The sequence below is a fragment of the Poecilia reticulata genome, chromosome 9, assembly GCF_904066995.2.
Source record: "Poecilia reticulata chromosome 9, P_reticulata-male-v2, whole genome shotgun sequence".
Classification (NCBI taxonomy): Eukaryota; Metazoa; Chordata; class Actinopteri; order Cyprinodontiformes; family Poeciliidae; genus Poecilia; species Poecilia reticulata.
The window spans coordinates 30205408-30229338 of record NC_088838.1 but is presented as its reverse complement, the minus strand read 5'-3'; the positions used below and the strand labels follow the sequence as shown (position 1 = coordinate 30229338).

The window sequence follows — 23931 nt, the reverse complement described above, 5'->3', positions numbered from 1 at the left end:
GTCTGTGTGAATTTATGGTTAAAACACGTTTGTTCTTCATTCAGTAGAATCCAGAAATTTTCCTTCATTATAAAATTACTCAAGTAAAAAAGTACTGCGTAGCAAAATGCTACTAAGAGTACAATTTTTTTTATTTTTAAAAAGTAACCCAGGTAATTGAGTAAATGTAACTAGTTACTACCAAACTGTGAACGAAATTATGTCGAAGTTCTCCAAGTTTCTCCGTCGGAACGCTCACGTCGTGATGCGTTCAAGAGCGTCGTAGACCGCAGCCAGTCCTCGGACCGCAGCAGCAGCAGCGGCAGAAGCAGCAGCATCCTCCATTAAAGTGTTACTGCTCGGATCCCAGCATCTCCTTTCCCTTTTTTTGGACAACACCGCTCCCCTTATTAGGATGTTGGTACGCGGCGGGGGTTTGTTTGGGAGAGCCGAGCCCAGAGGACGCCGCCTCCGCGTATTTTTTCTGGCGTGACTGGAAGGCAGCGGAGCGACAATGGATCTGGTTCCGAGGAGACAAATCAAATTCTGATTTTTCTCCGGGATTAGCTGGCTAACGCTAGCTCGGCTAGCCACCCCCTTAGCTCGGTGGCTGTTATCTCCTCTTCTTCCTCTGACCGCTGTGCTGTTTTCCTCCGTGTTAAAAAAAGACAACTCCTTAATGCTTTTTTTTATTGACGTGAAGACATGTTGGAGTCATTCCTGCCAAGGAGAAACCATCCTAGCTGTTTTCTATCCGCCCAGCGGCGCCGCTAGTTAGCCGTGTGCATCAATAACCTTCATTTTCCCCTCCCACTCGTTTTTTAACATCCTTTTTTATTTTTCCTCTGGTTTATCCGTGAAGATGCTGGCAGAGATGGAGTGTGTCTGACGGGGAAGCCGCTCCATGAAGGTCATGATACTGAGAGAATGATCATGCTGGAAAAACAGGTAAGAAACCAGCGGAGCATCAAGTCAGCGGGTTCATATTTAAATACACACCTGGGCTCATTTGCATATTTCCACAGATGCGCTGTTAAAGCCATCAGCGTGAAAACAGCCTGATTTTTGTTACTCCGGGTGAATTTTCTCAGCAGGATTTGTGTCCCTTCTCGTGTGTGGTCATAATATCTATGAAATAACGAGCAAAGCAAGTGTATTTCTGCTTTATTGGGAAATAAAGGAAAAGAGGTGAAGAAAATTTAATTAATTAATGCATAAACATAACTATCAAGTAAGTGAAAATATGAAACGAATAGTTGTAGATGCTGATGGCTGTTGGCAGGGAGGATCTCCTGTAGCAGTCTGTGTTACAGTGAATCTGAAAAGGTCTCTGAATGAAGAGTTTTTTGTTGGAAAGCAGTCTTATGAAGAGGATAAAACAGTGGTTCTTTATAAATATTTTAATGATTTAAACTCAAGTTAAATGCTAAATTTTGCTAAAAAGAGAATGAATAGTTTTCTAAGTGGGACGGCAAATTATGTAAAATTTAAAAAACATAAAAAGTCCAACCTAATTAAAAAAACAGATCTAAAAGCATATCACTGATATTTTTAGTTTTAATATTTGCTGAAATTCAATGTAAAATGTTGCAGGAAACAGAAAATAAACTGTTAATTGTATTTCTTATATTTATATTTAAAATATTAGCTGGTTCTGCTGGACTATTAGAAACTCGTTCCTGTACTGAGTTTCTAATCTTCTGACAATAAAACCATGCACTACTTTTTCTGTGTCCCTTTTCAACACGAAACCCTTAATTTCACCAATACTTTTAGCCAAACTAAATTAATTTAATGAAAAGCATTTCCAGATAAAATTTGATGCTCATAACATGCTGAGGGAAATTTGTAGCCAATCAGGAGATTAAATGTTGCAGAAAATGTATTTTTAGACTTGTTATGTTGTATTTTTGTGTCTCTCCTTGATAATCTCCAAATGTTTTCACTCAGACAGGAACTTTAGGAGCAGTTTAATTGATTATTTCTGGGGGTTTGTAGAAGGAAATGTCCTTCAGCCGGTGCAGCTCATAACCTTTTTACGGATTTGTTTTGTTTGAGACGACTGCTTCCTGTTTTCCCCGCAGCAGCTTCAGCCTTCAGATACATCTTTACTTCGTTCTTCTTAAATTAAACAAATGTTGTGAAAGTCTTAAAAGGATGATTGTTGTGGTGGTTTTAACTTCAGGGAAACATTTTGTTAATTAATCTGCTAGTTGCTCTGCAGGATCGTGAACCATCCTGGTGTCTGTGAACGTTGATAACGCCGCGCTAATAAGGCTAATGTGAGCTGGAGAACAGAACCATCGCCGTGGTGTGTTCGTGTGTCTGCGTGGGAGTTAGATCTGGGATATTTTGGGGTGCTTGCTTTCCCAATGCATGCTGGGATATGTAAATAAGATTTTAAATAACAATGACAAAATAAGTTGGAAAAACTTAAGTTTGCTTCTTTTTATTAATAAAAAAGAAAAATCTTTCAGTTTTCATATATTTTCTATATGTAAATCACAACAAACTCCTATAAATAGTGATAATTATTCATTTTTAAAGCTAATCGTTGTTGACCTCTTGTGTGATCTGAGTAATAAATTAATGAAAATAAATCCTAAAACTCTAATTCTAACTGTAAACATTCGATGTCAAACTACACAGTCACACTCTGAATGTATAAGAGTTTCTGCGAGTTGATTGTGCGTAAAATAAGTCGCAGTCTGGAAAAATGCAGAGTTTAGTTTATTTTTTTCACAACTGATCAAGTTTAGGGAAAAAAAACAGCTTGTGGAAAAATTAGGGATGCAATAATATAAAAATTTGGGCTGATATCAGATGTTAATGTTTTTGTTACAATTGATTATTTACTGACAATATTTTTTTTTTCCCTACACCAAGAAAAAAAACAACCAAACCACTGAAAAATTGCTAAATATAGCTGGGTTGAAACGATTAATAATGATTAATCGATTTATTTGAAAGACTCTTCAACTAATTTAGCAGTCGACTAATCGTGAACTGGAATATTCAGAATGAAAAAAGGACATTTACTGAAAGAAGAACAAGGTCTGTCACGATAACAAATTTTACTGGATGATAAATTGTCCCAAAACTTATTGCGATAAACAAAAATATTGTTATTTTTAGATAATTTTCGGGTAATATGTTGATAATACAAATACGCCCTCTCAAAAATCAATAAACTTTCATTTTATAAAGAACACTTTACACTGAAACTAGAAGATATTTTGAATAAACAAAAAATGGAAATAAAATCCACATTAAATCATAAATGAAATGGATTATGAAGTTTGCAAATAACATTTCCCTTGGAAAAATATTAATCATCAGAAATTATTAATCGATTTATTAGTCATTGCAACAGGTTTAATAACAAAGCAGTAACTAAACAAAAACTGGACAAAAAATAAATACATTTTGCATTGAAGATAAAAAAAAGCATAAAAACTCATCAAGCGTCAGTTTTAACATCACCTGGTGCAAAATCTGTAAAAAATTATCTCCCATTAAGTATCTTTTGGTATCAAATTGTTCATCAGTTAATCCAAAATATAATAAACAGATCAGCCCCACACAAATATTCCTTATTAGCTACAGATTCTTCCATTGCTACAAATAATCAACCACTCACTAAGGAAGGCCACATTTTAGGCAATAACATGTTTATGTTCTTATTTTTTTAGAAAGGAACTGAATTATTTGTTTTCATCTTTTGTTGTATTTCTAATATTTTATTTTAAAAAAGATTTATGTGGTTAAATGAAAAATCTGAAGAATGCAACAATTTTTTCTTTGATTAATCATCAGAATAATCGATTAATCGTCAGAATAATCAAATAATCGATTACTAAAATAATCGTTAGTTGCAGCCCTAATGATGAGTAAATATCAGAAAGTGCCAATTTTTATCAGATTAATTGTCAGAATAATTGATTACTAAAATAATAACTTCTCACAGGTATTGATATTTATTTAGCACACATGCTAGTTATTTAGCATTTAGCATTGTTTATGTTGTAGTTACTGTTCTGGGACTACAAATGGAAGCAGCTTAAGCTAAAACCGGCGCAAAACATCTTTCATTAATGTTTTTGTTTTAAATGAGCTCAACAGCTCAGAAAAAAAATAATTCAACTTAATTATAATTTTCTGCATTTCAAATTAAACTGTGAAATTATAGGTTCTTAAACAAGTTATTCTACCATTGTTATTAAATTTAAATTTATTTCTTTTTGTAAGGTTCAATAAAAATGAAATTTTAGCTCGGATTTCCTGCGAATGAACCAAAAATTGAGGATAATTTTGTGAATGTGTTAAATCCAGATGAGTTCTGCATTACTTCCTCCTGAAGACGCTTCAGTCTCTCAGGAATCGAGTAAACACAATGAAACTGGGTCAAAGGTCGTCGCTGAGGCGCCGCAGCATTAAACGCTGTCGCTGCTGCTGTTGATGTTTATCTCCTGGTGAAACATTTAGAAATCTGTCTTTTTTTTCCCAGGCGGTGTGGGATTTGGAGATAAAAACGTGTTTGTTTCTTTTTCTGTGTTTAACCTTTGACCCCACGGCGAGCGGATCGGAACTTATTGTCTGATGGAATGTGACAAGAATCCGCAGTTTTTTTTTTTGTTTTTTTCCTCTCTGTTTTTTATTCCTGAGGGTTTTTTTCCATTTGCTTTTGTTTGATACATTAGGAGAGGCTTTTCTTTGAAATGCGTTGCCTGAAGAAGCACTTTGAGTTTGAACAAAGAGCTGCGTTTTTACCCTGAGTCATTTAAATTCTCCTTATTCAGGTTCAAACTCTGAATAAGGAGAATTATTCAAACCAAACATCAGCTTGGCTTAATGTTTGGTTTGATGTTTCTGTATTCAGACAAATGTCTATGAGGCATGGTTAAAAAATTATGTTTTACGTGCTAATAGAGACAGATTTTCCATCCGTCCGTCCGTCTGGCCAAACTGTAGTTTGTAAAGATTAAAAGGTTAAGTCTGAGTTCCTGCTGAAGTTTTATTTATGTTTCTTATAAAGTGTAATTCTCTCTCTCTTATGCTTTAAGTTTTGTTGCTGTAGCCTTCAGCCACCACAAGGGGGCGTCTTCACCACTCTCTTCCTCTGTTTATGTGCCTCGCCCATAATTGTTGTCTGAGCTTCATTTATGTATCCATTTTTACCCCCAGAGGTGCTACAGCAATGAAGGCCGAGTTTTTGCTTTTGCTTTAATAATTTGGGTAGAAAAGTAAAAAAGGAGCTTTAATTTTCAGATATTTACAAATAAATTTGAAGCACAACTGAGAATGTTGATTTATTTTTCACAGCACATAAAACAGGTCAGTATTTATTGTAATTGCTGATTTGTTGCATTTCCTGCATCAGGTTTGTGACCCATCAGACTTTTGCATGCTTCTTCTGTGTTTTCGTGGCTTTTTCTGCAGCTTCTTTCAGCTGTTGCTCGTTGGAGAGGATTAGTTCCTTCAGTCTCTCTCTGTAGATTCTGGATTCATTTTGAACAGTCTTAGTTTCTGTCATCTTCAGAGGAAGATTAATCAGCTATGCAAGCCCAAACCATCTGTAATATGAGCAGATTGTTTCTTTAGCCTTTCTGTTGCTTTCCTAAAGGTTTGTTTTTGTCTCTTTAGTCCATAAAACTTCACTGCAGATATTTTTGGGTGGTTTTAATACAGCAATTAAAAGCAGATTTTATGCACAAATGTGTACTTTAGAGTATATATATATCAATGAATATATGTGATCCTGTTTAAAGGGAAGGATGATCAGTTTCTGTTGCATCTGAGTTTTTTTTTTTAAAGCAGCCATGTTTGGTCTGCTTTAATCAACCATTAGTTTGTTTGCATAGAAAGTTTGGTTCGTTTGGGAAGGTGTGAATGTTTAACCAAACTCTGGTCCCCCTACAAACCAAGATCTTGGTTTGGTTGAAGTGAACTTTGATGCGTTTCAAATTCATAATATGAACACCAAGCGGATCAGAAGATGCTCCAAAAGCAGGAGGTGAACCACATCAAATCAGTAACAATATATATCGTCATAGTCAAGTGATCAATTTCAATAGCTAATACATGTGATACAATACTCAATATATAGAAGCAGAGGCGCACAGCATTCTGGATTAAAGTGTTTGCCACTTACTGTGTGACTTGAGTAAAGTCAAAGTTTTCTGGGTGAAACTGAGCTTCCAGTTTAAACCAGAATAAACATTCTGCTACGAGACATTTCAGTTAAAATCAGGTCCAGCCAGGAGACGTGCTTACGTTCGACCTGTTGAGTACCTGCGCCGCCCGTCCTGTCATTGTGACGGCCACAGGAAGCGGACCTTCAGGTCTGTTTCTGGCTTCCTGTCCAAGCTGCTTAGTTTGTGTAGAGAAGGGGGAGCGATCTCACGTAGGCCAGCGAAGAGCCGGCTTTGCCTCTCTGTTTCCATGACAGCCGCTCTCTCGCAGCATTCAGCCGTGGGACGGCCTCTGCATCTGAAAGCAGTTCCCAGCGGTGTTTCAGAGCCTCTCGTTCTCTTCCTTCAGCTGCTTCTTCTTCTGCTTCTTTCTCCGCGTTTTTTTTTGTGTGTGCGTTTTTTTCTTTCCTAAAGCAGAAGTATTTCATCTGAACTCGACACAGTACTTTTAAATCTACATGTCGAGCATCATTTGCATCTGAAGGAGGGCTGAGATCAGCCTTTGTAAATTCTTCAAGACCGTGAGATTGAACTCTGAGCGAGAACACGCTTTAATTATTCACACCAGCCGTCCTGTAAAGATTCAGATATTGGCTCAGAAACAGACCGAAGACGTGTTTTTTTTTTTCTTATTATTTTGTTGTGTATTTATCTAAAACTTGGATGCAGACGCGTGATTTAAAAAACCTAGACTGTGTTGTTGTAACAGATTGACGCATCTAAGATTAAACCTCAGAGGCTTCCAGTAACAAGTCGGAGAAAAACATCGACCTGCACTTCCTTTCCATCATCGTTCAGTCATTTGGGTTAAAAGCAGTCTGACCTAGATAAGTCGTATTTGAGTTAAAATATCAGCTGCTCAGGCCTACAGGTTCAAAACTGAAAGAAAATGTCCCCAAAAGTTCTCAGCAGTGGGGAAATCCTCAGCTAAAGAAAACACCTGCAAGACACCAGCTGCGTTTCCAATACAAATGGCAGCAAAACACAAGTTTTCAATTTCATTGTTTCCATTAAGCAAGAAGCACTATAAGATCACTAAAAAACATTTTAAAACATGCCGCGCCTTCATCCTCCAATTATTTCCTGTTGTCTTCTAAGTAGCTGCATTTCCATTGACCAGGTAATTGTGCAATTTTATATTTTGAAAATAAATTCACTTAATGGAAACACTCCAAAAGTTTTGGCAGTAGAACAAGGTGTTTTTTTTTTGGTTGTATATTTTTCAAAACTTCAATAGAAACACTTTTTTCGCATCATGAGTCATGTGATTAACAACTGAATGTTACTACTGGTGGGAACGACAAAGAAGATGAGAGGAAGTAGAAATAGGATTAAGTCTTATTTAATGACTAATGACCTGAACAAACTTAGTCACGTTTGATTTTGTTGTGTTTTAATTGAAACACTGCAATTGCAAAAGTTAGCTTTTTCGACTTTAGCGGAATATTGACCAAGTTTTGCTCACATTTGTAATATAAATGGAGCTAGTAATGTTCAAAAAACACAATATCGCAAATTTTTGACTTTTGAAAGATTTTACAAATTTCCACGCATTTCTTCTAGAAAATTTCTGAAATTTGTTGGCGGAAATTTACTCCTCCATTTTTTTCCCATCTAAATTGTCCTAATACGACGTCATATTTATAAATACTGAGAAATGTTTATTAAAACTCATAAAAGTCCAATAGGTCATCCTCATTGGTTTGGGTTTGTCTTCTGAGACGACAACAAAGAATCAGAATCGGCTTTATTTGTTAAATTTGTCCACAAACAAGGAAGTTTTACTTTGGTTACACTTTGCTCCCATTAAAGACAAAAGGTAAATATGTATACATACTATGTTTTTAGCAAAGAGGAAGACAATGTTGAATCAGTACAAATATGTATAAAACTTAACTTAGTTCTACTGCATTATTTTTTTTTTTTACACAGAAGCCCAAACCTGTTTTAGACTAACCGTGTTAGTCATGGTTGTGGTGACAGAAATCACAAATTACTTAATCAATTAAGAAACTGTGATATAATAACACAGCTGTTTGCCTTCAGATTCGACAGATTCACTCAGTGTTGCTCACGCTGAAGCATATTTAAAGTGACAACGTGCCATTTTTCCATCTTCAGAATGTCAGTACCTTGGTTTCAGTACTTTCACATAGACTGCTTGTGTAACTTTAGCAGTGTATCTGTGATTAAAGCGATGAAAGACTGGAAATCATCCATTTGTTTTAGCTCTGACAGCTGCTGCAGCTGCTTTATTGGAACCAGAACATGGCAGATTGTTCCGGTATCCTGGTTCCAGTGTGCTCTGTAACCCATCATCTCTCTTTCATAAAACATTAAAAACACTGAATAATACTCACGTGTGACAGCTAGGGATGCAAGCAACTATTACACTTGAGATTAATTGTCGATTAATGGTTTATTAAGTTGAGATAAACTACTGACGTCTGCTCAGACCTTCGTGCAGTGTTATAGTTTGGCCTCCATCCAGCAGAGGGCGCCGCTGGTCATACTGAATCAAGATTTCCAAAAAATAAAATATTCAAAAACCCAAAATTTTATTAGCCGATAAAATCGATGCATCGCCAAAACCACCTTTCCGACCTTCACCCCCCCTTAACCTCGTTTCACAGTGTGCTTTTTAATTGCAACTTCTGGCTCCACATACAAGGAGAAACGTTTCAACTGGGAGAAATTTATGGAAAAAAAATCAGTGCCTGCACTGATGCGGTGCAGGAACATCACAGCTCTGGGAGCTGAGCAGCAGTTGGACTTTTAAAAGATTTATTAGCACTCCAGGAAACATGGAGCCGGCTTGTTTTATAGCAGCATTTTCAGACTTTTCTCTTCTCTTTCCGACGTCATGGAGAAAACAAATTGAAGTCTGATTAAACTGGTACGGATATCACATTTCCTAGAGGCGGGTCTTCATCTTTAGTGGGGCTCACACAGCAGCTTCTCTGTTGATTAAATCGCAGCAGAGTAATGAAGCAGAAACGAATTCCTCTGTGTACCTGCTGCAGTTCAGTCTGCGCGTTTTCTGTTTTTCCCCCCCCCTTCCTGGTGGGAGTGTGACTGCGGTCACTGCTGAATGTTTCTGAGCTACAACCTCCAGAAGACGGAAAGACCAGAGAGCAGCTGCTGGAGACGGTGGACGAGGGGAGGGAGGGCGATGAGGGGAGCGCTCGCTTGTTGTGAAGAAAAAGAAAGACGTGGAGGTGTTCCTCTGCTTTCTCTCAGTCGGATTCAACCAGCTTCGGGGACTCCCTGCTCCCCCTCCTCCTTTTTCGTCTTTTAATAATTATCCCTATTTTTCCAACCAGTGCATGTTTGTTGCACGCAGTCGAGCGGCGGCTGCGAGGTGCGTCGACCGTGCAGCATGGAAACCAGATCCCTGTTCAGCCTGCACAGAGCGCTCGCTCAGCCCGTCAAGATGTGCATGTTTGATTTCCCCGTCACCATCCTGGACGACCTGGTGAGCTCCGACGCCGCTTCGCACCGAGACGCCTGCCTGTCTGTAAGCAGGCGTTACATTTTTAATGTCTGCTCGCATTATTATTATTATTATTTTGCATCTGTGTGTGCGCTTTTGATGCTTCACGACATAACGTAGGAGTGTGCATGTGCCAAGCTGTCGCGGCGTAAACAAAGTCTGATAAATGTATGGTGTTTTTTTTGTGTGTGTGCTGGTTTTTGCATAAAATAGGCAGTAGGATGATATCTGCAGAGAAAATGTGGTCGCTGCTGTACGCATGTGTGGTTTACAGTTTGTCACGTAAAAGGGCTCTAAATCTGCAGTAATGCACTGTCAACAATACACCCAGTGTCGAGCGATTCGATTGCGAATTTTAGAGTCACGGATCGATTTTTGATTTAGAAACGATTTTTCTATTCAAAATTATGTGACTGAGCAGAGGAAAAAATTGTGTAAACAAACGGAACGTTTATGTAAAACAGTTTCATACTGTATAAAATTCCATCAGTTTATATTTCTGCATGAAGTTCTGTAACTTATATTACCAGAATTAGGTCAGCTTAGTCGCCTGGCTTTTTCTTAATTAAATAAAAACAACAACAACAAAAGACTTGTTCAAAAGCAGAGTAGCAGAGCGGACGCATAACGCCATTTCCAGAATACTCTAGCGGCAAAGACTACAACTTGAATGCATTTTAAAATCAATTTTTGAGCATTTTGAGTCGTTCAGGATTCCCAGGACTAGGAATTGCTCTCATGTGACGTCACATTTCCGTGAACTTTGTAACTGACAGAAATCTTGTTGCCATGGGGTTGCTATGACAACAATAAACAAACCACAAGCTAGGAACTAGCTCTCGCCTCGTTCCTATCTAACATATAAACAGTATAAGTACATTACAAATATTACTTGAGGACAATTTTGGAGTACTCTACCCACCTGTGTGTAATAGTAAATGTCAGTGATATTTACTGTAGTACTCACTGCCAAACTAGCAAAATTAGATTAGCTACCAGAACCTCGTTGTTCACACGAAGAGTTTGTAAGTCCTTTACAAAACTTTTTAAATATTGATTGTATGCGTCCACGGATTTCAGGTGAAGCTCCTCCATGGTGTACGCACTCTTCCTGTTCACCGAGAAGTTAACTGTGTCGTAGTATGAGATCGGAGGGAGCTTTTCCACGTCGTCTGACGTATTTTCCTTCTCCGTCTCATATGGGTGAATCCTGACAGCAGCGACTTTTTTTTATGTATCTTTCTCTCGCACATTGGTCAAGACGAGTGTCCACATATTTTCATTTTGTTGGTTTCGAAGCCATTAGTCCACTATGTATTGCGCTGCGTTTCCCCTCTAAGATGGCGCGAGTCACTTCCGGTTCAGACTTGTGGGATCTATAGGCGTTTTCGCAGTGCAGGGAACGGTACGGAACGGAACGGTTCCAGCCATGTTGTGTTTGCATATACACTGAGGGCGCCATCGAAGCTGTACCTGACGTCATTATTTTTGAAACTAAACAATGGTTTCGATGTAGCGGCCGAAGCCTTTTCCTCAGAGATGCGGCGGAAAACTTTGTCTTTCCTCGTTGACCGATCTAGTTCATTCTGTACTCGTTCATCAGCGAGTAAGCGGAGGGAAAAACCCCCCCTCGTCATTAGACCAGGTGATTGCACTATATTGAGACGAATCCATTGCTAATTAAAACTAATAATACAAATATTGAAAAGAGCACTCTTTACAAAATACAGTTTAGTGAGAGCCAGCTGTCAACGGAAAATCAACGTCTGACTCCATAACAACCAGCGGCCAATCAGCTGCTGGTTCTAAGCAGAACCGCTTGGCCGGCCCGATTGGAACCGGTCGCAAGTTGTAATGCAAACACGGTCGGAACCGTTCCGTACCGTTAATTTTTTTTTTTTTAATTTTTCTCCAGACTTATAAAAGATGCTTTTTTCCCCCCTGTGCAGAACATAAAACATGTTCCATCTAAAAATAAGTCCCGTTATATTAAAGCAGTCATTCACAGAGCGAGTTTTTGTGTTGTGAAAATGTGTCAGTGAGTTTGATTGAGTCAACCTGCAACTGAGTGTGGTGTGTGTTGCTTCTTTCTGGGTCTCCGTGTGTGAGTACTTGTCACGTCAGAGATGATTAGATCTGCACACTTTTCCTGCATATCTACAGAATAAACATCTAAACAACGTGGATTTCTTTCTTCTGTAGCATGTTATCAGGTATGCTGCTCAGATAAGCTTTTTCTTTCATCCATCTGTGAAGCAGTGTGCGGTTTGTGTGTTTGGACATTCTGTTCTCCTTTTGCATCACAACTTTAAAACTAAAAATCTGTTTTTTCCATGCAGAAATGAACAAAACTTGTTGTCGCTGGGCGAGAGGCGGGACATGTGGTCACATTTTTTGACTGCAGTGCAAACATTTTGTCTTTTTGCAGTTCATGGAGTTGGCATGAATGCATGAATTTACTCAAGTTACTCCGGTTTGTGTACACACATTGCAAAAAATAATCTTACCAAGTTTTTTGGCCTAGTGTGCAGAAAGGCAACAAGTTGGGAATTTAACCATTTTGTTGCGAGGAAACGGTGGATGTAGCTGGTCCCTTTGAGTAAAGCGAGTTGTTAGTGTTGAAAAACTGTGTTTGTTGGTGAGTTTGAATCAGCCTGCAGCTGAAGCACGGTGGTGGCTACCCCTGTCCAGCTCTCTACTGTATCTATGGCTTTACAATATACGCTTGCGATTAAGTCTGCAGTTTGTTGCCCTACAGCAGTGAAATTGATTTCTGTGCTGCTTTCTTCGATCTGAGTGACGACATTTCCTCTATTAGAGCAGAAAGTCTTTCTGCTTTTTTTGTTAAATCATCTCTGCAGGTCAGAGATTAAAGCTTGGACTTGTTTACATATTTTTCTTTGTATCCGTTGATTTTCTCACCCCCGCCTGAAGCTCAGTCTGCCTGAATTGTGGCTTTTGTCTCACAATCCGAGTCGAGTTTTCTCACCTCAGCTCAAGATATGACGGATGCTTTGCTGGGTTTCCGCAATCTCTCTTCTTCGTTGGTATAAGCCTTGTTTGCATCTTTGTTTTGTGCCAAACCAAGCACGCCGAAGCAACCATCTCCCCACAGAGAAGCCTTTGATATTCTGACATGTTTGATCATGTCATTTCCTTTAAAGACAATGCGTTGCTTCTTTTGTTCTCTGCAGATTAATGATAACTAAATTGTTTTACCTGCTACCTGATGTTAAAGCTGCACTTTAGTTTTAATCTAAAGTGCTTATTTTTCCAGTGCTTCGTTTTCAAATGTTCCTTTCAGATATTTTTAGATAATTATCCCTCCTCTCTATTCTCCCATCGGGCAATTTTGCTTTTATCATCCATTACATGATGGTAGTTTGTGATTCATGCCACAGAGGAGCATCATTATTAGATATGTTAGTTTTAGACTGTATTGCAGGCGTTTTTTTAATCTTGGCAGTTAAATCGTAGTTCTGATCACTGCTTGTGTCGGTTAATTCTCATAAAACAAGTAATATTATTTACTTATTTATTATTGATCCCCCATTTTCACTTCTGATACCGATACAGACATCTGAAATTTAGTGCCGGCTGATACCGATCCAATACAGGAAACCAGTTCTGACTTAAACTTGTAGTGAATTACAAATGTGATAACTCTGCACCTGCAATGCTCACTTAAATACACCAATAGCTTCAAGTTTGATCAAACATGAAAAACAACTTTAATTTGTTATAACGAAACTGAAAATGACAAAAACAATGTAAAAATAAACTGACTCAAAAAGTGAAATTAGGAATTATAAATATATGTTAAAATAAATAATACAGCATGACATTGTTCAGATCACAATGCATAGATTTAAACTGAATAGATCTGCTCTTATGGATCAGAAATGTTGTCACCAATACTCGGTCTAGATTTTCTTTCAATATCGGTATCAATATAGATATTAATATGGGATTGATGCATCTCTAATATTATTTATTGGAGGCACATAATCACAATTCAATGCAGCAAATTATGAGCCGATCAGAAAAAAAAAACATCTTCAATTTAAACTGTCAGGTGATTGGTTACAAAACATATTTTAGGGATCCACTGATATGAGAATTTGGGCCAATATTATCACACTGTTCCATTTAAACACCCCATAGCTGCATCACTATCATGATCACATGACCAAACAAATACCAAATGGCCAACCTCCCCCAGAAACAAACAAGAAAATGGAAATAAACAATTTAATATCGGTCCAGTTTTACTTAGCGATGTTGATGTCAATATATTGTTTATCACAATATTTAATTTGAATTTTTTTTTTAATAATTTAAAAGAAAATACAGAAATGGAATCATTTGTATTTATTTACAATTCTGACAAAAGCAAACAAATTAAAAATCCTGTCAATAACAACACAAGATGCAGGCAGAAGCACAAGCTTATGATGCCTTCACCTTTTTATACATGCATCAAAATCAAAACAACAGAATCTTTTTAAAACAAATCTCCAAGTCTGTAAACAAACTCAAAAAACAGAACATTTCAAACCTCATTGAATTTGTTTAGCTACTTATTTTTAGACATTTCTTTTACATTTTAAAGAGTGAAAGTCACAGTTTAATCTCCTCACAATAACTTTTCCCACCTGAATCCCTCTAACTGAAGCACTGAATAGTTCTTTTAACTTTATTTGTAGTAAATATTAGGATTTATTTTTCAGTTCTGTGCAGTAGGAGGACGTCTGATTATGGGTGGACTGCAGAAATCTGTGTTTAAACTCATCTTCCATCTGTGAGTTCTGACTCTGAAGTTCTGACTCAAACCCAAAACTGAAAACAGCAACCATTCAGGAGAGGCTGTTTTGTTTACAAATACTAAACATTTAGCGTCCATAATTCCCCAACTCATGTAACGTTGGGTTCCTTCAGTTTTACACGCAGCTGTTTGGCATTCAGCCCCACATCTACATCTTGGCATTCACATTTCTTGTCATTTCCAGCCCGTGAGTGAAGGCTGTTATTGTTCCAGCAGCACTTTGGGTGAAAACATAAAGCTACATTGTTGTAGAAAATGTTTCCTGACAGTAACGTCCGATGAATCTGTTCACATGAACGCTGTTGCCGTCTCGTTCTCGAGCTCAGCTTGTCTCAGCTCCCACACCTGATTGTGTTTCTAGTGACCTAAATTCTTCTTCGGGGTTTAAAAAAGCCTCCTGACCTCACTGCAGTCGGCTTGTTGTCGCAACGGGGTCAAACTGGGTGACGAGGTTGAAAGAAAGAGCAGCTTCCCTTGAAACAAGAGGAAATCATTTAAGATCTTCATCTGAATCTGAAATGTTTAGGTGAACATGACTGAGGTTTTTTCTTTTGATGTTGCTTGAAATAATTGATGCATTTCTTGACTGCAAAAACATATCTAAGTATTTTAGTTTCTACTGCAAACTTGGGATGCAGCTATCCACTTTTTTCACTTCCGATACTGATATCTGATGTTTAGTATTAGCTGATACAGGAAAGCAGCACTGTATTGACTTCAAACATTTTTTTCTTCAACACAGACATAAATCAAATACAAATTTATTTAGTAACTCTAGTATTTACATATCTTTCAACCACCTAACCAATTAACCACTTACAAACCAAACCCAGTTGCCAACCAACTCCTCTCCAATAAATCAACCAACTAGTTTATAAAACCACAAACCAACCACTCGATCTACCTGCCAACTAACCAACCAACAGACGACATACCAACAAAACCAACTCATCAATTAACCCCTGACTACTCACCACTAAATAACTCAACCAACAAACCAATCTACTTATTTACTTATCTTTCAACTAACCACTTACAAACCAAACCTATTTCCAAATCAACTACCCACCAATAAACCTACCAACCCAGCTAACTTCCAACCAACTACTTACAAACCCAACTAATTGTCTACCAGCCAACTACTCACCAATAACTCAACCAACCAATTTATAAACTCACAAACAGTTAACCAACCAACCAACCACCTGTTTCCAACACTCATCAATAATAATTAGACCCAGTTATTATTGGTTTTACTGTAAACGAATCCTGCTCTTCCTTCATATTCTGTTGGATGCAAAATGCAACTGCAGCATATTTATTTAGTTTCATGATAAAAGTTTGCTGCATTTAGTTTAATTAAAATGAACAATGAAGGGTTGACTGAACAGATCAGTGCGTATAGGTAGCATTCTATCAGAGGTGGATTTCTGTCTGTTTATAAGAGCTACCTGTCCTCAGTTGTTGTTTTCAGAACCAGCTGTGGTTCTGTACTGGAACAGCTTTGGTGGAGTCGCTCAGCAGTTCAGATAGAGTTCTGAAATCCTGACTTTACTCTGGTCAGTGAATGCAGCTCTAGTCAGTCCTGAAGCTATGTCCAGCTTCTCTGGCTGACTTATAAATAAAACTCAATTATTCCAGTCTATTGTTTTATTTAAGGAAACCTTTGACTCGGAGTGTTTTATATCTTTTATTTGTTGCTCAGCTTTATGCAAAAATCTTCCACAGGCCTGAGTTTCTATATTAAAGATCAAAAAGCACTTATGAAAACGTGACCACTGATTGACGGGTTTATGCTTCATGGTGTGTGACAGATATAAAGCAGCCTGGGCGGTCTGCAGACTTTAATTCAAGTAAGGAGTGTTAGAGCACTCCTGATGAGGTCACATTTATATTTAACTGTTGGAAACTTGAGTGTTGGATTAATCAAACATTTAAAAACAAACTTTTGAGTTTACTCCTGTAGGAACACTTGAGAGCACATGTTTTAATGCAACTTTCAGCTAAAAACTGTGAACTTGGAATGACTTCAGCCAACTTTTACCAACCTCTCTGTTATATTGGTGATAAAACAAGCCTGTGCACAAAGAAAAGTTTAAATGTTTCCAGATACTGATGTATGGAGATGTCAAGCTGTCATTTAGCTGTGAAGGAAATGAGCGGATGTCTGGAGACTCGTTGATAATGTTCGGTGAATACACTCAGCAGTCGCCTTCTCGTAAGAAACATTTTGTCAACAAATAATGAGCCCCCGCAGAGAAGTTATTTTATTTTAGATTGTTTTCAGGCGAAATAAATCTGTTTCCAATTTACCTGTGAAGATCCCCAAAAGTATGGGAATAGGGTTCAGAAACTCAACGCCAAGACGACAACAAAAGGAGTGCAGATAGGAAAGCAAGGTTTTTATAATCAGACAAAAGACTGTGATATCACAATATAGACTTTGGCAGCCAACAATGGCTCCAGGGTGTGTTTAAACTCAGAGGGAATTGAAAAGGGAGTTGGCAGCAGCTGTACAGGTGGATGTTGAAGTAATTTGGGGAGGCAGAAACACACTGGAGACAAAGTCTGGGCAGGGAAGGAGTACAAGAAGAAAGCAGACAATGGCACAGATGCAGAAATGTTTGGTTTGCAGATGTTTGGTCTGATGCAGATGCATCAGGAGATTTAGTTTTCAGAAATGTACACAGAAGAAACTGCATTTGATCCTCTTTTTTCGCTACATTTAGAGAAACAAATATTTTTGGTCTAGCTTCTAGTGCAAATATCTTAATACACTTGAAATAACACAAAACTGACTTTTGACAAGAAATAGGAACTGGTTTTAAATCAATAATTTCTTAATATTGATGAAAAATACTAGATCCACTTGTAAATTATTAAACTGGATTACTGGAATTATTTCATTTAAATCTAGTACTTCTTCATCCATATTAAGGAATTATTGACTTAAAACAAGCTCTTAGATCCAGCTTCTAAGTTAGTTTAGTCTTATTTAGAGTGTACTAAAATATTTATAGTTAATCTTTGTGTTTTTTGCCTGGCAGACTTTACCTAAATCAGCAGTTAAAATAAAGGATACATGCATAAATGTCCTCAGAAAAAACCAACAAACAGTGCAAGCAGAGTTTATCGTCTGTTTAAAGAAATGGCCGCCACGTTCCCTGCCTTGGCGACCGTCGTCAGGTTGCCTCACAGCTGAGCTGCATGTGTTTCTCACTCGGCTGCCTTTGGCATGAGGAAGCTTTTTTTTAAATGCCAGGACCTCGGAGGAGAACCTGAAAGGCTCCGCTGACTGTAATAATAGCTGGGAATAAATCCAGAAGCTATTAGAGGCGACTCCGACCAGCAGATCTCTCTCTCTCTGCTGCGCTTTGCGTGTGAACGAGACGCTGCTTTCTGTAAGAAACTCTCTCTGCAGCTGAGCTGGTCTCAGGATCAGTGAGGAAAACAAAAACCAACAAAACATCTTGTTATGCTGCTGAAAATTAGATCGTATTAATCTGTTTTGCTAGAAGAATTGTTAGCTGAGACCCAGATTTATCCTTATGCCCATTTTTGTTCCTGAAACGCATTTTATCACAGAGTATCAGGTTTTGTTGGTGTAAATTTATCTTGGCCTACTGCAGTAATTCAGTGTTTGATTTGTTTGGTGGCATTTTTCTGGTGAAGCTGCTGAGAATTTGTTCTCCATCGTATATACGTCTAGATTGTGTTTTTGCATTCCTCAGTTTCGCCTGCAGGGGGCTCTGTGGTGCACATAAACCTTCTCTGTCAAGTCACCTGTTTTACCTTCTAGTGAGTACAGGTGTGTTGTACTCATTCATGAAAAGTGTGAAGTTTGCTTTGCACTACAATTGCTGTAAAAGAAAGTACGCCCTACACAAGATTAGATTGGGTTGTGAGGATATGGGTGAGACAGAATGTGGAAAAAAAGCATAACTTCTTTTGTTTTGATTGGACTTGTTGATTATGTAGCTTGTAGTTTATTTTAATGTTATTCTGGTTGTTGTGGATTGAAACTGAGTAAAAGTAAATCAACCAGATTCCTTTAAAAAACCTTTTAAAAGCCTCCAGGAAGCATCAAGAACCATTAGTAAAGATTAGGACTGGGATAAAACTATTGGTCGGTGCCGAAACTCTGAAATATGTTGACGTAATGGAAAGGCCCCTTTATAAGCCAAACATGTAATCTTTTATCTTCCTGTTTGTTGTTAGTTTACAGATGACCTGAGCATAAATACTGTTTATGGATTTGTTCTGTTTGGACCAGATGAACCCAAATCAGAGGTGTTCAGAGTTTCAGCTTCCTTTTGGTGAATTATTAGATATTTTTTCTGATTAAAGCTAGTTGTTGCTGATCCATTGTTGTCGTGCCGGTGCTGCAACTATACGAGGTCACGGAGACGATGTTGCAGAACCGGACTGACCACCTCAGGTATTCTCTGGTAAATTCCTCTGTTTGTGTAATGAGGAAGTCCCCAGCATTACATTGCCTCATCTGAAGCTTTCACTTTCCTCCTCGGCTCCTTCAGCGCGCCTTAATGCACTTCCCTGTTTGCGTTGTTGCTACTGGGACGGTTTGACAACCTCAACAGGAGGTTTCAGTTCTCCTCCGACCCGAAATGGACCGGCTCGGAGGGCTTCTCTCAAACCGCGTGCTGTCTTCTGGGAACAAGTTAATTTTTTCCAGTGTTGCTCTTTGTGTTGTTGACACAGCTGGTAAAGTAAACACTCGCGAGCCGAGCAGCCGTGGGGGTTCGGCCAATCTGTGACGAGGGGAGTGGGGTCTCTGATGGGTTTTAGACCCAGCACCGCGTGGATCCGGTTCTGATTGGAGTCGTTATGTGGTGCTGGGCCCGGTGGAGCTGTGGGTTGCTGCCCCGGATTGGAGCCTGCTGCTGGGACAGAGAGGATTACTACCATCCAGTCCAGAGATCGGACACACAGGTTGGATGTTTTCCTTTGATTTTCCAAACAGAACCACTGGATCTTTCACCTACTTAGATTAGCTGGAGTGATGTTTGTTTGTCTAAGAAACTCTTGATGCACCATGAACCAGACAAAATGGTACTCAACCATTTTATAATTGTTTTATTATAAATAAATTGCTTTTTAGAGGGATTTTGATGATTTAATCCAGAAGTGTCCAACCTTTTGTCACATCGAATCAGGTGGGGGTTTATCATTTATTGTGAAAGGATTTTTGATTTATCATCTTGATAAGTTGCAATTATCAATAGTAAATGAAAAGAGATGTTATGAGAGGATCAATAAATATCAGTAAATTCAAAAATATGATTAAATTATTCAATGCAGATTATAAATCACATTTATTTTTTAAGCACGTGGAGTCCTAAATTAAACACATTGTAAGCGGAAATATTTTTCAAGAACAATATTTTGTTTGCAAGCACAGCCATACAGTTACTTAAAAAATAAGTAATAAACAGCAATACTGCAAATGCAATAAAATCCAGACCATATTGCCCACCTCCAGTCAAATGTACTCGCAGGCCAAAAAAAAGAATAAAATAAAATAAAATCAAGCAAATAAAATAGTCAAATTTTATTTTATTTTTTGTAGGAAAGGGACATTATTCATTCTAGGTCCAAAACATAAAAAGCATTTTAGACAAATAAAAATGAAGGCTTCGAATCTTTTTTGAGGTCTCGATTGAACAAATTTATTCTCAGTATAGGAACCAGATTTTGGTAACTTTTTTTGATATGCTTAGCTAAGTTAAAAAAAAAAAAAATAATAATAATAAAGGCAGATTTGGACGGATGTGGTTCTACTTATTATAAAAGCTTGGTTATAAAACGATGTATACTTTTTGTTCTTAACATTTTTCATTGTGAGAAAATGAATACAATACAGGACAAATTTGTATTGTAGAATTGCCATTGGGGCCGCACAAAAAGGAATCCAAGGGCCACAAATGGCCCCTGGGCCGCACTTTGAACACCCCTTGTTTAATCTGTTTGTATATTTTTACGTTGATTGCAACATCTAATCTAAATCCCTCTGAATCAGCCTGAACGTTTCTTACCTGTGGTTCTCGGTTCACGCTGTCCTGCATGTTTCACATGTTTCTACGCTTCATCACAGCCGATTCTCCACCAGTTCCTCAGAAACCTGTTAACCACCAAACAATGTGAGCCAGGTGCGTCTCAAAGCAGGGAAGCATCTGAAACATCCAGGACGGTGGCTCACAAGGACCAGCTGTTACAGAAACAACAGCCTCCATGTATGTAGCAAGGCTTTCTGTTAGCATTAGCTGTTTATAGATCACTGGTCGGCCAGAAAACTGCAAACGGTGCACCCCTGTTTTAAACAGTTGTTTTTTTTAGAGATAAGGAAAAGAAAACTGGAAATTCTTGTAATTTGTTGCATGTTTAGGTCAGAAATGTTATTCCAGACTTTAATCAAACAGACATTTTACCTGTGACTTCAGCAGGTAAATGTTGCAGAGAAAGCCGGATTTATATCAGGAAATTGCAGTGCAGTGTTATTAATTCCAGCTATATCTGGGACCTTTAGCATCTGGGTCAGCTGTGTGATTCTCCTGAATATCTTATCAGCATGTAAACTGTATATACATGGCAACTGGAAATAATGACCAACAAATATTGGATTGCAAACAGCACTTTGTGATAGATTCTCATGCAAAAAACAATATTCCTGTTGCATGTGGGACATCTGAAGAGCTGGATGTGGTCTCCAGTCCAAAAAACGCCCAGGTCTGATCTGAAAACCAGCAGCTCTGAGTTTTTTAGGCTTTTAATAATAAAGGCCAAACACAGCAGCTAGCAGTGAAAGTGGTTTTTATCAGGGAGGAAAGCTAACAGGAGCATAAAATGTCACCATATTGAATAGATTCTCACAGAAAACGTGGGCAGCATTTGAACAAACTGCATGAAATATTTTTACATCAGACATTTTGCCTTTTTTTCCACATGAACAACATAGATGTTGGATAAACTACCTACTCTACACACAATCCTCATACCAAAAAACGGAAAAAAAAGTCCCTGTCATGCTATTAGCATGTAGTAGTTATGCACGAAGCAGAACTACTGACAAGATTACAACTTTTTACACTGAACAAAGAATCTGGCCACGCAAAAATAACAGCAAGAAGAGCAAAAAGTAACTGTGATCGTATTTCTTCCCATGTGGCGTAATTGCCTGAAGGCTGGTGGGAAAAGTACAAAACAGTCTGTAACTATAAAAACTATAAAGAGTCATCAGGGGATTTGCTGGAGTTTAAGCAAACTATAAAATCAATTATGTCAACATTTCTCACTTTTTTTCCTCTTAAACTGAAGTTAGGCTCTCAATCGACGATGAACAGACTGACCGTTATATAACACCGGTGTTGGGCTGAAACATCTGTAGTGTATCAAACGGGCTACAACAAGGCGTGATGGTGGAGCAGACTTCAGTGTTTAATTATTCAAAACTCTTGCTTCTTAACACAAACAAAACAAAGGAGACGCAATTCATCTTAAAAGTCATTCTGAAAGTATTTTTTGGCACTTGCAGTATAGACACGTTGCATGTTATTGTTTACATCCGGAAATTTCCCGCATGCACACAATGCTGGAGGGCAGAAGGAACAACTTTGCCTGGAGATGCAGGTATTATTAATTTAGTTCAGTGCACCAGAGCAAAGGAAAAAATCACGCAGGAAAAACCACTGACGAATAACTCAAAACCATATTCGACTTTATTTCTCACTTTCTGTGTCGGCTACACTCCACATAGGCTTGTTGCCATAGCAACTGACTGACAACATCTCCACTAGTGTATCAGGATTCAACGCCAAAAAACACTCAAACATTTCTCACACAAAGAACAGAACATTCAGTCCGTTACAGATTTTTTGTTTTCAGGCTTGATGCGATTATTGAAGAGTGATTGCTGTGGTAGATTAGCTACCACTAACCACTGCTATTAGCTAAGCTAACACAACGGTGGTTGATTAGCTAATTTAAGCATCTGATCTACTGATGATCTGTCAGAGATGATGTGTGGGTCGCCTTTTTTTATTTTGTAACTGAACCGAAGCACATAGAATTCCACAGCACATCTACATGTTAAGATTGTCAAAGTCAAGCTAGCGTAACTGAGCTACTTCCCTCTCGTTCGCTATTTTTTTTTTCAATTATGATTTTTCCTGACTTTGTTGACAATTTGTCAGCTAAAACCAATGGTAGTCATGCTTTCATCCCATTTACCGTCACTCCAGCGCTGTGGCTTCACGGCGACATGAAGCGGCTCAGACGGCTGACCTCAGCAGTCTGTTGCTGTGAGGAGCTGTCAGTCTGAGTCGGCAGGACGGGCGGCTCGTCAACGCTCTCTGCCTGAATTATGTTCATTTACAAGCATCAGATTCAAAACAGCAAGACGCCCAGGCTAAATTTTGTAATAATTACTTTATGAATTAGCAGCCAAACACAGGGCATTGTTCACCCATTACGCATTCTGATTGGTGCTGAATCATCAGTGTCTTTGCTTAAGGTGACTTATTATGCTTTCTCGAATAGGTTAGCATTGGTTTTTGGTTGATGCAAAACATGTTCATTGCATTTCTTGCTCAAAATAATTTTTAAATGTGGGGGTTTAGTCTGATAAGTTCTGCTTATTTCGAGTTCCTTTCATAATGAGCTGTTTTAGGGCTTCTGTCCCTTTAAATCTGAATAAGCAGCTGCTGCTGGCCACGACCCCAACTCAACTCTCACACGTGAAAATGGCCGCAAATAGATTCAACCGTACATCTTTGAAAAGCAGAAGTGGTGCCTCCTCCATAACCAACAAGAATGCTGCTGTTAGTCAGCAACAAAACAATTGTGTGTTCCAGCAGCCATTGTACAGCACATATTGCTGTAGCTTTGCTTGGGTTGTTAGCTAACCAGCCTATACTGATGTTGGCTGGAAGTGTTCGTGAATCGATCCAAAATATTGATAATATCAGTATTGGATCAATCGTAGCAAGATGAGATGAATACTTAAAATTTCACATATCTTCTTAAAATTTTATTTTATTTTTGTATTATAGATTCTCAGTCTACCAAGAACAATTATTTTGATTTGCTCACATATAATTGTTTATACTTTATTTAGAAAATGCACAACAGTTCTAATATTTTTTTTATGTTTGTCATGCAAATTTGTCATTAAAGTATTTTGTAGACACATATAAACTTCCAATTTTTTAACAAAATTATTCAAAGAAAAAGCAGTTTGTTGATATATTGTACTTTAAAAAATATCAGTATTGGTACAATATCAGCGATACAGGGAGAGAGGGTTTCACTACTAAGTTTTAGGTTTAAATTTAATTCCTGTTGAATTTAAATGGTTGTTATGGTGCCTGCTTTAATAAGTTAATTTCTGCATTGTTCTCTCCAGCTGTTTGCCCTCTTTTCTTGGTGTC

General features: G+C 38.1%; 1 protein-coding gene across 4 annotated transcripts in view; it reads left to right on the top strand.

The window, feature by feature from the left end:
* Positions 1–283: 283 nt before the first annotated feature.
* LOC103469838 (ral guanine nucleotide dissociation stimulator) overlaps positions 284–23931 on the top strand; it is a 57946-nt gene continuing 34298 nt past the window's right edge. The window contains exon 1 of one of the 4 annotated variants that reach the window (XM_008417798.3): positions 284–927. In XM_008417798.3, the coding sequence (XP_008416020.1) occupies positions 907–927 (21 nt within the window). In that variant the 5' untranslated portion in view covers positions 284–906. Of the gene's footprint in view, positions 928–8893; positions 9688–19303; positions 19439–23931 lie in introns of those variants that run through there. The other 3 variants (XM_008417795.3, XM_008417797.3, XM_008417796.3) reach the window with 3 other exon arrangements.